Here is a 15,291-nt window from a genome sequence, read left to right as displayed (position 1 = left end):
ATGATTTATTGATTTGTCTGCCTCTGCCTCTGCCTCTGCCTCGGGGGGCTATATTAACTGCAAGCTGTCTGCCCCCATTGCCCATTGATTATGGCCTCCCAAAATGTTGGTTGATGATCTTTTAATACACGCATTTCGTTAGCTGATTTATATTTTAATTAGCCCAATGATTTTGATGTGATCTGTCTGCAACTCTAGCGTGGGCCGCAGCCCGCAGCATCCACAAACTATGCTTAGAAGCTTCCCCTTTCGCTGCCCCAAAACGGTAGCTGCCTCGAGTCTCTTATCAAAGCCTAACAACACATGTCGGGCTACCGGGCAACGTTTGCCAGAGCAGATGCGCTGTCGGCAGATAAGGCACAAAGGCGGGCACAGTCAGTGCACCACCATGAGAGGCTGCAAGGATTGTCTGGCGCCAGCCAAGCAACCAAGCAGCCACTTGTCGCGTCGCGCGACAACTGAACAATACAAAATTATTACTGGTACTTGAATTGGCGACAACCTTATGCCCTCATGCCCTCTGCCGAATGCCGCATGCCGCACGTTCTAGTCAGGTACAAATACACAGAAAGAAAAATTCAATGCATTCTGAAATTCGTTGTTGATGCTTGAAATAATTATTATTTATTTTATTATTGATTTCAATTTAACCAGACTCTCTTCAAAATAAACACCTCATGTTTATGCATTCTATTGGTTTTATTTATACTTAGCTATTTATACTTCTAAGGAATTATCTATAATTAATAATTCCACATATTTTCTTCAGTTATTAATATTTTGTAATAACATAGACAAATGCGTATGCAATTCTTATGTGAATTGTATTCTAAAATTTGAACTAAAATATGTAATTATAACTTCACTTTAGATTTCTCTCGGTGTACTCGTTGAACATCTTAAGTTGGTTAAAGCAATGAAAAGAGATGCCCGCCTACGGATCAGTTCACACCATGTCCGCAACTTACCGCAAAATGTGGCACAGACAGCCGTCGCAGTCGCAGTCGTTGTCGTTGTCGCAATCGTGCAACCCATGCACTTTGTGTTGTCGCCGCTGTCGACGCTGTTGACCTTGCAACGTTTAGTGACGCAATTACACCTGACCTTTAACTGTCGTCTATCTGCACCTAGCATCGACCATAAAACTGCCAGCAAACGCCCCAGCTGGTCAGCATCCCTTCATCTAGAATCGACTACTGTCTCAAGCTGCCTGTTTTGTTTCCCACATATCGACTTCTGCTTTTTTGGCCCTTTGTCGGTTCTTGGCCCTGCATGCAGGCGTGAAGCGTTACAATTTTCATATCTTTTGTTCGCATTTTGTACTATATATTGTATATTTGAGTTTATTCTTTTTTTGTGTGTCAAATAAAATTTGGCTGCTATTTGTAGCAACATATTTTACGATCCTCTGGCGCCCGTCGCTCTGTCACCAGCCAAGCCAAACATATGCAATCCAGACTGCAAACTCCTACTTGACTCTCGTCGCGACTCCTGACTCGCCTCTTGGCTCGCCTTGTCTGTCTGCCCACCGGAGATATGCTGTCTACGCCTGGCAAAAACGTGCTAATGTGTCCAAAATCTCAATTTAATGAGTGCGTCGACTGACGCGATTTCGCAACGCATCTCTTCTTGCATTTAGTTGGAATCCATGCCTCTTTCTAGTCCGTTGACAGTCAACTCAAGCCAGAAATTATTCGCTGTCGTCGCGATTATGTGATTCCACTGCAACGCTTGAATTGAAGTGCAAATTGTTTTCATCGCATTCGCCGGAAAGTGTCACTGTCGCGACAATATGCAGAGCTCCATCAAGTTCTAATTTCCTTGGATTGTAAATTGTGCGGAAGGTGTTTGTGTGGGCTAAAACAACACTATATTTAGTTCAAGATCAATGTTAAACTACAGACATTAAATTGCTAAATTGCAAATTAAATATAGCAGCTGCTTACGATCTAAAATGAAATAGGCTTCTGACTTGGCTTCTACTTAAATTTATTTTTGCTATTTTGTTAAATACATTGTTTCACTTTTTCACTCCAAATTAAAGTACCTTATTTAAGAAATTCCTTTCTTCATAAGTCTATTACACAAATTGTATTTTAGCTGTGAATTTAAGCATCCAATTGTTACAAAATAATAAACCTAAGATACAAAGAAAAGCGTGTAAGCCAATCTGTATTTAGATTACATATAAATACAGAAACTCTCTTAAGAGATTGTAAAATATCTATAAAGTTTCTAATTAAAAATGATTTTTAAGCATTATATACAATAAAACTTTTTAATTTGTACTGTTCTTAACTAATATCCACAATATAAAATTATATAAAGATTTTAAAATTTGTAAAATTTATGAATAATGTTCAAGCTCTTCAAAATAAGGATACTTCATGACGGATACTTCTAGAATGGATTGCATCTGCCAGAAATTAAAGTGATCTATGCCTACAAAATTCCCTTGGCTATGAATCATAAACAGCTTATCCATTTCACATTCACGCTGACTTCCTGTGGCAGCCGTGTACAGCGATTAGGTTTCGGGAAAATGTATATCAGCATTCTTGGAGCACTTCTTGCTGCGATTAGCAGCAATTTTCAGTGCTGACAAGCACTAATCAATAGTTGAGAGCCCAAAAAATGTATCAATTGTCAGGCAACAATCTGGCAAAAAAATGAAACACCAACTGAAAGTAAAGTGAGGAAGAGAGATGGGATAGGGGAGGGACAAACGGACGGACTGACTCGCAGTATGTCGAAAGATCGAAACGGGCAATTAAGAAAACCAACAAAATTTATGTTTCACCTGTCTGCATAAAATACATAAATACAAAATGCCAGACAATGCCAACAAGAGGCCCAAAATGGTGGCTAATTACACGCCACGAAATGCAGCGAAATGCCCAAAAGATACTCGGTAAAAGCGGCAAAGGCAGAGGCAAACACATATAGCCAAAGACACTCGACAGAAGGCAAAATAGCAAACGAGCATTTTTCCAGCCGTCTACCCATAAGACTGCTGTATTGCTGCTGCTGCTGCTGCAGACAGGCGCGCTGTGGAAAATCTCACTTCTGAATTACAAAGCATGGCACATGCGAGCTGAGTGCGCTAGAGCGGGACAGCAAGCGGCAACGAAGCGGGAGCAGAGTCAGTGGCGCAGAAAAACACTGCGGCTGATGAAAATCAACAGCGCTAAGCGTTAACTTCGCCACTCGCAGCGACGCAGACGCAGCACGGCCCAAATACTTACTCTAATGTTAGCTCTTGCTGCTCTCGACTCTCGACTCTCACGACACACACAAAATGGCGCTGTGATCGTCGCCAGAGCGAGTACGCCATAGTCGAAGTCGCCGAAGTGTTGTTGTTGCTGTCGCCCTTTGCTATTCTTGTTACTGTCGGCGTAGGCGTCGTCGTCGTCGTCGGCGTCGTTGCTGTCAGCCAATCAGATTGCGTCGTTTACCCGAACTGGTTTGGCAGGTAGTTTTTGTGTTGCTTGCTACTGAATCTGAAACTGGAAGTGGAACTGAAACCGGCTACGACGGGCACGCAGCTAAGCGGCTCAGTCGCTCAACTCAAGATCAGTTCGTTGCGAAACGTCGTGCGTGACAGAACCTCGAGAGCGCAGCGCAATATATAAAAAAAATACAATACAAACACAAGAGCAAAAATATCTAGAGAGAGAAAATAAACAACTATAAAAGAACTAACCAAAGTGCAGTGCAGTTTTAAGTGAAATTGATTTTGAAAATGTTGTCCATGCACGAATTAATGGATATGAGAATGCAGCAGCAGCTGGCCCATGAGCTGTACCGTCAACAGATCATGCAACGTATACCGGGTAAGTTGTCGTCAAAGTGCCGACGGCAAAATTGGAGCTAGTGTGGAGTATTTAATTTTGGACGGGAATTAGAAGGAAGAGAGTTAGAACTAATTCCAATTACCATTTATTATCAACCAATAAAAAATAAAAATCAGAGCTATTTTTAAATAACCTTGTTCAAAGCTTTTGCTATTCACAACATCAATCAATTTGAGATAATTTACAATAATTCCTTACATTTCTGTCAAAGTTTAATTATGTAATTATATCATATTAAATGTCAAATCGAAGCAGCTATAGTTATTGCTTGCAAATTTTTTCATAATTAATTTGTGGTTGCAAAAGTTTAGTTTCCCGTATAATTAGAAATGTTGAATAATTTTCCAAGTTAAATATGGGCCTTCTCGGCAGCAACGATTTGATGTAATATAAGTGTTATATATTGCATAATAACAGGCAAAGATAGCAAACAAGACAGCAATAGCGATGCATTCATAATTGAGGATTCTAACAAATTGTTATAGCACGGAAAAAACTAACGAACTAACCAAACAACTTCTGAGCAACTCAAACTAAAATTACATCTCTTCTCTCTCTCTTTCTTCTTTTGCTTCAGATCCGTTCCCGAGTATGCTGCCGTTGCACATGGCGCAGCATCAGCCACAGACGATGATGATGCCAAGTCCGCGACCAACTTTGCCGGGCGTGGAGGCCAAGTTGGAGAATAACGATTTGTGGCAGCAATTCCATCAGATTGGAACCGAGATGATCATCACCAAGAGTGGCAGGTAGGTGGTGTCTTCTTCTTCTTCTCCCAAGAATTCAACGGAATTGTGCCACGCAGCATCCTATGCAAATATCGCCGTCGCTCTCTCCCATTCGATCAGCTTGAGAAGTCAAGTGCACTCGCACTCAAACTCGGGGCCTATACAAATATTTGCCATGACCCGTCGGCTCACTCACTAATGTGGCGCCTAGCGATAATTCAAAACGCAGCAGGAGCACAAAAACCGAGCAGTGACAACAACAAGTGCAACAACGTAGCGCAGTCGCAGTTTGGTATCGATGCCGCCGTCCTGGCGCCGCTGCCCTCATAAAAACCTTCTTCTCTCTGTGCGCGTTGACACAATGCCGCATCAGACCCAGATCTGGGAAACGAACTCAAGTGAAGTCCCTCTCTCTTTCTCTGACACTGTCTACCTGCATTTTCACACTTTTGCCTACAATGAAACGCTTTGTCGCTGTTGCTGTTGATGTCGAAGTTGAGACTGTCTCTCGTTCCATATCATATGCATATTTTGAGAATCTAGCGACCATCGACTACCGACTATTGAAATTAACATAATTATGAGTCTGGGAGCTGCTGCTGTGGCTGCTGCTGCAGCGATGTGGTGTCCACTTTCTCGGCTCATTAGCCATGCATTGACTGCTCGTAGCGCCACATTTGGAAGCCGTTAAGCCGCGACAGCTTCGGATCTTGTCTAATTGCTTGGCGCCAGCTTCTCTGGTGTTGCGCCCAGTTGCGAGGGCAATTAATCATATACGGCTCAACCGTGCATTGTTGTGAGTGCGAGGCTCGTTATACATGTTACTCAAGAAGGTAGAAGGGCGTGAGGCTTAGTAGCAATTGCAAACTTGTTCATATATTAATCTATCTATCTGTTGTCAGTTGAAGAAATTCGAAACTTCTGACAATACTTTAGAAGTTAGAAACTAGAACTGCTAACGCGTATATCACAGTCGAGCACGCTTCTCACGTTCGATGGCATTTGTTTTTGTTACCTTTTAAATCGATGCAACAACGCCATCGCCCTCGCCCTCGCCCTCCTGCTGTTCATAATTACACACTTGTTAGCCGTGGCCACAAATCAAAGTACCTGGCAACGCCTTCGTCTTCGCCTTTGACCTTGATTTATGTATAGTTTTATGCCATCTTTGTGCTGCTCACTTAATCAACTTCTATTCTTTCGCTTACCTTTTGCAGACGCATGTTCCCTTCGATGCGCGTTTCCCTCTCCGGCCTCGAGGATGAGACCAACTATTGTGTGCTGCTCGAGATGGTGCCCATTGGCGACTGTCGTTACAAGTTCTCCGGCTCCCAATGGGTGCCAGCTGGCGGTGCCGAGCCACAGAGTCCTCAACGCATGTATCTGCATCCGGATAGTCCGGCAACGGGCGCGCATTGGCAATCACAGGCGCTGCTCTTCAACAAGGTCAAGCTGACGAACAACACACTGGACAGCAATGGACACGTAAGTGACAACTGATCTGTCAGACTGCAATGCAGTTACTAACGAGATGTTTCCTTTCTCTTCAGATTGTCTTGGCTAGCATGCACAAGTATCAACCGCGTCTGCACATCATTCGCAGTAGCGAGCTGACTCAGCTGCCCTGGGCACCACAGCAGGCATTTGTGTTTCCGGAGACGGAGTTTGTGGCCGTGACAGCCTATCAGGTGGGTAACTCGTCCATCCACTTGAGCAGTAGACACTCAAGTGCCTGCTAGCTGTTCTACTTGCTGTCGCCAGCTAGCTCGGATTACAGTTGCCAGTCAATCAGCTAACTAATGTAAATTCTTATTTTGTGTTGCAGAACGATCGCATTACCAAACTGAAGATCGACAACAATCCATTTGCCAAGGGTTTCCGCGAGACAGGCCAGTCCCGTTGCAAACGCAAGTTGAACAGCAGCTCCAACTCCAGTGCTGACTCCGAGGACGATGGATCTAGCGTCAGCAGCTGTGACTCGCCACAAGCGAAGCGTCAACGCTCCGACTTTGAGCTGGATTCACAGCGCAGTCTTTCGCCGGCTTACTACGCTGCTCCCACAGCTCCAGCAGCGATGGCATCTCCTTCCACACTGGCAGCTCCTCTTCCATCGTATTCCCATGCACTTGGCTACGCGCCGAGCGCAGCCTTGTTGCAGGCCGCCTACTTTGCTGCAGTTCCTCCGCTGTCCGCACTGCCGCCACCCACGCCAACCTATGTGCCAGCTTCTACACCCCAAGAGACCATCAGCTCCATCTCCAACTCCAGCTCCACTTCGAGTTCGTCATCAACTAGCTCGCCACGCACCACAACTTCTAAGAAACGCAACAGCTTCAGCATTTCAGCGATTTTAGCTTATTAATGAACATTTGTTGTTGTTGCGTCTTTTAACTTTGTTGTGATTACCGTGTGCATTATATTAGTTTTAAGTTTTCTACACTGTTAATTAGTTTTAAGCGCAGCTTTCTAAATAAAGCCAAACATTCAATCAACAAAAACAAAAAGTCGCCATATTGGTTTTTTCCCCTCATTCTTATAGCCTTGTTTAACACTGTGCATTATGCGTAATTATCGAAAGCTCAAGTGTTATCGATAACAGGCCCACGCAACTGTCGCCAGCCATTGTTGTTGTTGTTGCTACTGCTGCACTCAACGGCAAAGCCAAAGTCGAAGCCAAAGCGCGCGCAACCTTCGCAGCTTCCGTTTTTACAGGTTTTGCAAGTTGTTTGGAAACAACTTTGGCGGGCCCCACAGCAAATGAATGTGCTCCATCAGCGCCACTCGAAAGCCACCCGAACTCAAACTGGCCTAAAACGAACTCCGGTAGTAGTTAAAACAATTCTCGCAGATAACGCATCCATTATGAGCACCGATTTGACGGCTTTTCGACGGCGTTTGGTCTTTGCCGACTTTGTCAGGCACCTTTTGATGACGCAGCGGCTGCTGCTGCTGCTGCTGTTGTGCATCTTTGGCTGGCTTGTGAAATTTTCGTTTTTATCGCACCTTTTATGGGAATATGGGAATCGAGAGAATGGGGGAGAATCGGGCATCGAAGTGCCGGTGTGGCCAATGGCCATTTCTCGTGCAGAGTCTGTTTATCGCGTCAAATGCGACAAATCTGTCTGCGCAGTTGGCGGCTGCCTTTTTAGCCTGCATAATTGCTTCGATAAGGCTGCCAGTTGTGGCAGGGGCAACATTCATGGGGCATGCGTGTGCGGTCCAAGCTGGCGAGCTTCCTAAACGGTGGCGCCAAACGTTTCCACTTTAATAACTTTAATTAAGTTTTAAGCTAGCAAGAAGAAGTTCGTTCTCCTAGTGAGTTCAAACAACGCTGCCGCTTTCCAAATAACTATGGCTAAGCTTCGTTTATTGCTGTTTGTTCATCAGTTAATTTTCATTCATAGAAATCTTAGCATATCATGTGCATAAATTAAATTAGCGCGAAATAATTCACTAACGTCCACTGTATTATTATTTTTTATAGTTGAAGCTGCTTTGACTAATTTTGGGCTTAGTCGGTTTAAGCCTCAGTTTCTGCTGTTGTTTCTTTTTTATCGTTGTTTTTTCTCCTTTCGTGTTTTAATTTTTGTCACATAAATTTGGCTTTTAAATGTTGAAACAATTAAATTATGGGATTTGCACGTTTTCACCCCGAAATTAGCTGATGATGTTGCTATTTATTTCGAATGTTGTTGTTGTCGGCATCGGCATTTTGGGCTTTGGAAGTGTTTTTTAAACGCCAAACGACGTTGAGCCTTAATTTGTTGGCTTTTTTGTAAATAAATGTATGTGCATATTAATATCGTTGTTTTCTTTTTAAAAACGGTGGCAAAAAGCGTCAAAATTCGTAGATTATGCGATAAATATGTAAATGTTTTTCGCTCACGTTTCTAATTTGTGCTTGTTTTAATATACTTAATGAATTTTTATGTGCGTTGTTGGCCCGACCAATCGGAATCCGGTTTTTGCGGTCAAAGCTGTTGATAATGATGATATTGAGGATAATGATGCTTTATTGTTATTGTAAAGGTGTTGCCGATTTTGCTGGCTTTATATTAAAAATTTGTTAATGTATGCATATGATTTGGTATTTAAGCATTTTGACCATAAAATCTGCTGGCGTGCCAAACAACAATACAATGTTTAATTTCATTTCAAAGCGAACGGAAAAACCTGTTAGTAGCACTTCAAATTCAACAGCGATCGCGGCAGGTTTGTATCTCGACTTACCAGTGTTGAAAAACATTGACTAACCATATATATAGATGGCGCCACTTCACTGCAACAACAATTGTGAACTTCAGTGCCATCACTAACCATACAATGCAAAGATAGTATCTATTAGATACTTTATCCTGTAACCATATATGTTATGGATCTGAGGCAACAGTACTTTCTGATAGAAACAATTTATTAAAATGCTTTCCTATAAAGTGATTCTTCCTTCTCATTTACATTAATAGTATTTTGTTATTTTATTGGTCATTTATTATATTATATTATATTATTCTCTTTATTTGATGCGTGTTACTGATAATTACCATATACGCATCAATTCAGAAATAATTCCCTAATCATACTATCAATTGTAATTCTCTCTTACCCAAGCAGAAGAACAAAACTCTTTTGCCAAATGAAATTTTTTAAATTTCAATCACTCTCAGAAGGTAGTTATAGAAATAAGAGTATTAATTGTTACGGTGCATTTTCATCATTGTTCACTCCTCATCTGCATATCGTGGATTCGTTAGTAGGTCTAACAGCACCAGCATTTCAGTAGATTCGCCCGGATTCATGGCGTATATCTCTACCAGACCACTTGCGAATACTTTGGCTAATACACCTTCCAGATTCTTGTGCACATAATAGCCAATCTTGCGGTCATTCTCCAAGACGGGGTCAGACAATCCATAATATTTACAGAATTTGTCCACGTCAATCGGCCAAGGAAATCGCAGAACTCGACCTATGTGGGAATGGCGTATTCTCGGCTTGGTTTTGCAGCCCAAGAACTTTCCAATTTCCAAGATTTGGGCCACTAAACGATCATTTGCATTGGGGATAAGGCAGGCGCCATTCTCCCAGAACCAAGCGTTCTTATTATCCTTGATCCAAAGCCTTACCACATGAATATATTTGTCGTACTCTACCTGCTCGGGAAGTTTTTTGTCCGTCAGACTACATAGATCTATATGATGATCCAGATCGATTCTGGTATATATTTCAAGACGCTCAAAATTGACGCTGCATTCTGTCCGCAACATTTTGGGCAGTTCTTCAAATGGAGTTGGTGTCATCGATGCCTCTCTCAATACGGGTTTCACACCATCTTTGGATTCATCCTGCAATTCTTGCTTTACCTTGTTACGGACTTTTGCTTTGAGCCTCACACTTACGTCGGATACGCCACTTTCTGTTGCACACATATTCAGCATTTGGACATATTCTGAGTTGTAAATTAGCGCGGTGCTTAGTCCTAGTGATTGGTAAAAAGTTTCGACTTTTAGTTGCTCGGCCTGGTCATAAATCTGATTCAATGTCTGGTCCTGTGTCTGCTCCGGTTTCTCATCTGATTTCTTATATGTTTTCCTTTCTGATTTCTCATTAAGTTTTTCATCCGTTTTCTCTTCCGCATTCTCGTTCGATTTCTCATCCGGTTTCTCAACGGCTTGCTGATCATCTTTCGAATTCGGTATATTCTCTTCCTCATCTGACGATGACTCTGGCACATAGACTTTCCAATCCTCAAAGTCGCCACTTATCGATAACACAGCCGCTTGCAACTGCTTCTCTGCAGAAATCCTGGGAACTCTTTCAGCTTTCCGTCTAAGCAATTGTTTTGGCGTGGCTTCCTCAATGTCATCCGTTGAAGTAGCTTTTTCTATGCGACAGGTGACAGGCCAAACGGCCTTGCCACCTGCCTCAAAATCCTTAAACATTTCCCATATCTCTTCGGAGCTTGGTCTTATCTTTTCATGTGTACACCTGAGATGTGCAGTCCGTTCATACGGAAGGGGGGCAAGATACTGTTGCACGCTCTCCACTCGTCCCGGCTCAAATCTAGTATCTTCCTCAATTGGAGGGTCATTTGATAAAGATGATGTATTATTATAATTGTCTGGAAGAGTGTCTGAAACGTATGATAATTCATGTTCTGTTGCTGGTGTCTTCCGAGCATCCTCAAGGCTTAGAAAACGTCGCCTTTGCTCATCGTGGATGTTAAATCTATATAATGTACTTATATGTTAGACACTTATTCCTAGATACAAATAAAATCTTTGAGAAATCTTCTACGATTTGCTTACCTTGCCATTTTCTCAGCTAGGGTTTCTCTTTTCTCACACTGCCATATTGATGTCTTGTCGCTGATGGTAGTAAAACTTTCAAATGAAGTAGATAATTATTAAATATTTATGTTTATGTATTTATTAAAATAAAAACATTTTTAATTCGATGAATTCCTAGTTCCTACGCAAAATGTAAAGTATTTAGATTACCTTTGATGAAAGAACTTTTATCTGGTAAAAAAATTCCCCTAATCAATACTGAATCACATAGAGTTTGCAAGAAAATCAGTCAGAGTATGAATTACTGTTTTTCGCAAAAGAAATTTACTTTAACAATGTTCATAACAAATATCAGTCTCCTAACTCTTGCGTGAATTAATCAGTGAATACACAATATGAACATACAATATATAAATAAATATCATTATTTGAAGAAATATTTACCTGTTAGTAGTTGTCTGACGTTTGATGTAAGTCCTTTCAAAAAGATATCGATTAATTTTTAAAATTCCTAAATTAAATAATGCTTACCTGGGAATTTTCGGAGGATTCTCTTCCATTGCAGTTGCCTTGCGCTTCATGTGGGGCCTTTGATCATATATGTATATGTCGATTAAATTAGAGTTAGTTTTTTTAATCAATAATTCTAAACCTGCGTGTTCTCTCAGCTGGTGATTAATTTTATACTCATTCGGATAGTAAGCATATTTTTACATCTAAATTTTACAACACACAATAATAGCTAAATCTGGGTGCTGCTATCGGATCTTTCGTTTTGTACTATACGCTTTACTTTTTGGTATTCAATGGTATATTTTTACAATAATAGCATACACTCGAGCACAGCATACTGTAGCTTCCTTAATTATTTTCAAATCAAAAATTGCTTACCGGGTAATTCTTTGAGGTGAAGAGTTTTCAAGTGTTTTATCTGAGTCTTGTTCGAAATCCGGATCAGGAAGATGTACTTCGTTTTTATGATTTTCAGATTGCGAAGATTCCATATAATTCTTATTATATTGCCATTCTCTCATGTTATTTTTACAATACATTAATTCTTCTCTATAGTTTTCATAATATAGTGGCATTACCATATTTTCATCATATTGTGAGTCTTCAAATTTTTCACCGATTTGTAATTCTTCCATTCCTTTATTTTCATCACCTTGGGTTCCCATATCACAATATTGTGATTCTTCGTCAAATTGACTAAATTTCGAAGATATTTTAGAAATAAAGTTATTAGCCGAATTGACAAAAGTATAAAATTTTATTTTGTTTATAAACGGTGAATAAAAATGACTCAAATTCGATGCTTACCTGGTTTCTTCATTATTATAATCACTTGAATCTTCCTTTAGCTTTCGTTTCTTCGATTTTTTCTTGCGCTTTGTAGAACTTCTTTAATATAAAGATTTTTATTAGCTGCTACTCTCATACTCAGGCATAAAATCATTGCTTACTTGGAATGTATATGATTTGTTGGTTCACCTTCTTTCATAGTGTCTTCATTATATTCTGATCCTTCTTCAAAGTTCTTCTTTTTCTTCTTGTTCTTCTTGGATTTTTTCTTGTGTCTGTTACAAATTTCAATTTTAAAACTTATTAATAGTGTAAATATAAAATTAGTTTATATTCATATAAGCTTCAACAAAATATTTTTAATTTCAAATTAAATTGATTTTAAATAAGAAAACGTATATTAATTAAAACAATTTAAAGACGTGAACGAAGCATGCGACATATTTAAAGTACCAAAGCGCAACATTTAACAATTTGTGAGGCAAGTGGAGTATTATTAATAAATGTTTACTTATGCTTCTTATGGCAATGTCGCTCTTTTCCTTTTTCGACTTCTTCTGCGATATAAAATTGGCCATATCTTGATGGTTCCATGTTGTATTGCCCGTATTGTAATTCTTGTGCCACGTATTCATTATATTGCGATTGCTGTTGTTGTTTCTCGTAGAATGCCGTATCCTCTACTATTTTCATTCGCTTCTTCTCTTGCTTCTTCAACTTGCGTCTTAAGAATATTTAATTACTGAGACTTTTAAATTGACAGATTGATTTTGTATTTACCTAACTTTTCTCTCATACGATGTTTCTTCTGATTGATCCATACAGTGATATTGTGATTCTTTCTTGTTTTTATCATCAGCGCACAATCTTTCTATATTATATTCATAACATTGAGATTCTTTACGACATTGTGAGTCTTCAAAATTTTCACCAATTCGCGATTCTTCCATTCTATTATTTTCACCATCACCCATATCACAATATTGTGATTCTTCGTCAGATTGACCAAATCTCAAAGATGTTTTAGAAATAAAGTTAGTAGTCAAACTCACAAAAGTATTCAAATTTTGTTGTATATAAACGGTGAATAAGAATGACTCTAAAATTCGAAGATATAATCGATGCTCACCTGGTTTCTTCATTATTTTGTGATTCCTCCGCAACATAATTACAATCACTTGAATCTTCCTTTAGCTTTCGTTTCTTTTTCTTCGATTTTTTCTTGCGCTTCGTAGAAGTTCTTTAATATAGAGATTTCTATTAGTGCTCCTCTCAAATTCAGGCATAAGATCGTTGCTTACTTGGATTGTATTTGATCACCTTCATTCATAGTGTCTTCATTAGATTCTGATCCTTCTTCGAAGTTCTTCTTTTTCTTCTTGGATTTTTTCTTGCGTCTGTTAAAAAGTTTTAATTTTAAAAATAAAATTAATTTATATTCATTTAAGCTTTAACGTAAATACGGAAAAACGAAGCGTGCGACGTATTCGAAGTACCAAAGCGCAACATTTTAAAATTTATTAAATTTATTATTAATAAATATTTACTTATGTGTTTTAGTGTATGGTGCCTCTTTTCCTTCTTTGCCTTCTTCTTCGATATCAAAATGACCATATCTTGATGGTTCCATGGTTCGAATCGCATTATTTTGCGATTGCTCCATATTATAATATTGTGATTCTCCCGTTTCGCTAAGTTGTTGCACCTCCATTTCCTGAAGCCTGCACATTTTCATTCGTTCCTCTTGCTTTTTAAACTTGCGCCTTCAGAATATTGAATAATTTCAACTTTCAAATGGAAAGATTTATTTTATAGTTACCTGGCTATTCTCTGATATGATGTTTCTTCTTGAGCATATTCTAATTTATTTTCAAAATTATGTTCACTATATTCGGATTTCTCAAAAGTGTTTTCTATATTGTCTGATAATTCTGTCACATTATTATAATGTTCATTCTTTTTCTTGCTTCTAAAAATAACATAGTATCTGCAAATTTCAAAAATTAGAAATTACCTCAATACTTACCCGACTTTTCTTTCTTTCTTGAGTTCATAAACTTCATATTCATCATATTGAGATTGTTCCATTTTACTATATTGTACATTTTGCATTTCGTTTCCGCTAAATTGTGATTCTTCAATAGTATTTTCATAATTTTCTGAATAAGGATGTTGAAATTGTTGCTCATAAAATATATCATTTTCCATTTCTTCACCTTGAAGTTGACGTTTTGCCTTTAGTTCAGCTTTCTCTCCCTTGCATCTATGGCATATTGTATAACTGCGATTCCCAAACTCAGCTATTAAATTAATACTTACCCAACTTTTCTCTGAGAGGATGATTCTACATCTTGATCTTCAGTAAATTGATCGTATTCAGAATGGTCCATACTATAATTATCAATAACATCTTCAAGCCTGCAACTTTCCACTCGCACCTTCTCCCCTTGCTTCTCCAACTTCCGCCTAAAGTAATACAATATTATAGCAACCTTCAAATTCAGAGACTGATTTAATATATACCTGACTCTTTTCTGATACGATGTTTCTTCTACGTCTTCATCCATAGATAATAGATTATTAGATTCATCATTTGTTGCGCTTTCGAAATTATCTTCAACATATTCTGATTCTTCGGAAGTGCTTTCATTACTGTAATTAAGTTGTTGCTCATACAATCTTGCATTTTCCACTCCTTCAATAGCTTGAAGTCGCAATCTAAGGATTATTGAATAACAGCGACTTTTGATTTATTTATTGAATTCACTTATTATTTACCTAACTTTTCTCTGATATGATGATTTTTCTACATCTTCATCCATGATGAATTGGGTGTATTCAAATTCCTCCTCATTAAATCAATTCTCGAAATTAAAATCAGACAAATTTTCAACAGACTTTACAATTATGACTGTCACTCGGAAATGTTGCAAATTACTGCGGAGACAAGTTTATTTAAGTTACTTTATCGATTTATCTATTTGACAGCTATCGATTATACATGCATTTCATATATAACTAATCGAGCAGTTTATCTGTTCTGCATTGAAAAACAAATTTAATGAGCTTGAATCTTCTTACTCATATTTGTATTTATTTTATTTCATTGAACAATAGTGA

At 39.0% G+C, this 15,291-nt stretch overlaps 2 protein-coding genes across 6 annotated transcripts; one reads left to right on the top strand and one right to left on the bottom strand.

Annotated features, from left to right (window-relative positions):
• Positions 1-3,576: 3,576 nt before the first annotated feature.
• On the top strand, positions 3,577-7,069 carry LOC132793085 (T-box transcription factor TBX6). 2 transcript variants are annotated; one of them, XM_060802748.1, is made up of 5 exons: positions 3,577-3,833; positions 4,432-4,603; positions 5,800-6,067; positions 6,133-6,270; positions 6,408-7,069. In XM_060802748.1, the coding sequence occupies exons 1-5, from the start codon at positions 3,743-3,745 to the stop codon at positions 6,942-6,944; spliced, it is 1,206 nt and encodes a 401-aa protein (XP_060658731.1). In that variant the 5' UTR covers positions 3,577-3,742; the 3' UTR covers positions 6,945-7,069. The 2 variants fall into 2 exon arrangements, with proteins under 2 accessions (XP_060658731.1, XP_060658732.1); XM_060802749.1 differs by lacking the exons at positions 3,577-3,833; positions 4,432-4,603 and adding an exon at positions 5,577-5,731.
• A 1,948-nt stretch (positions 7,070-9,017) lies between these two features.
• LOC132792293 (trichohyalin-like) lies at positions 9,018-15,098 on the bottom strand. 4 transcript variants are annotated; one of them, XM_060801590.1, is made up of 17 exons: positions 14,950-15,098; positions 14,695-14,889; positions 14,491-14,562; positions 14,198-14,434; positions 13,991-14,140; positions 13,719-13,934; positions 13,473-13,568; positions 13,301-13,411; positions 12,952-13,182; positions 12,683-12,895; positions 12,333-12,446; positions 12,190-12,270; positions 11,761-12,078; positions 11,401-11,457; positions 11,314-11,346; positions 10,888-10,947; positions 9,018-10,807 (listed from the first exon to the last, which is right to left on the bottom strand). In XM_060801590.1, exons 1-17 carry the CDS (start codon positions 14,991-14,993, stop codon positions 9,301-9,303), a joined length of 3,735 nt encoding a protein of 1,244 aa, XP_060657573.1. In that variant the 5' UTR covers positions 14,994-15,098; the 3' UTR covers positions 9,018-9,300. The 4 variants fall into 4 exon arrangements, with proteins under 4 accessions (XP_060657573.1, XP_060657572.1, XP_060657571.1 ...); XM_060801589.1 differs by having other exon boundaries at positions 10,888-10,962; positions 12,190-12,267; XM_060801588.1 differs by having other exon boundaries at positions 9,019-10,807; positions 10,888-10,962; positions 14,950-15,097.
• Between the last annotated feature and the right edge of the window lie 193 nt (positions 15,099-15,291).

This window comes from Drosophila nasuta, chromosome 3 (assembly GCF_023558535.2).
Source record: "Drosophila nasuta strain 15112-1781.00 chromosome 3, ASM2355853v1, whole genome shotgun sequence".
Taxonomy (NCBI): Eukaryota; Metazoa; Arthropoda; class Insecta; order Diptera; family Drosophilidae; genus Drosophila; species Drosophila nasuta.
Note: the sequence above shows the minus strand (reverse complement) of the source record. Positions and strands in the feature narration are given on the sequence as shown.

Bases quoted from the DNA above. Each gene is read 5' to 3' on its own strand.
- LOC132792293 (XM_060801588.1), bottom strand. From the start codon at position 14,993: ATGGATGAAGATGTAGAAAAATCATCATATCAGAGAAAAGTTAG. The intron at 13,935-13,990 runs GTAACTATAAAA...AATATTCTGAAG, and splicing joins TCATATCAGAGAATAGCCAG to GCGCAAGTTTAAAAAGCAAG. The intron at 11,458-11,760 runs GTAAGCAATTTT...ATATGATCAAAG, and splicing joins TCACCTCAAAGAATTACCCG to GCCCCACATGAAGCGCAAGG.
- LOC132793085 (XM_060802748.1), top strand. From the start codon at position 3,743: ATGTTGTCCATGCACGAATTAATGGATATGAGAATGCAGCAGCAGCTG. The intron at 4,604-5,799 runs GTAGGTGGTGTC...TACCTTTTGCAG, and splicing joins ATCATCACCAAGAGTGGCAG to ACGCATGTTCCCTTCGATGC. The intron at 6,271-6,407 runs GTGGGTAACTCG...TTTGTGTTGCAG, and splicing joins TGGCCGTGACAGCCTATCAG to AACGATCGCATTACCAAACT.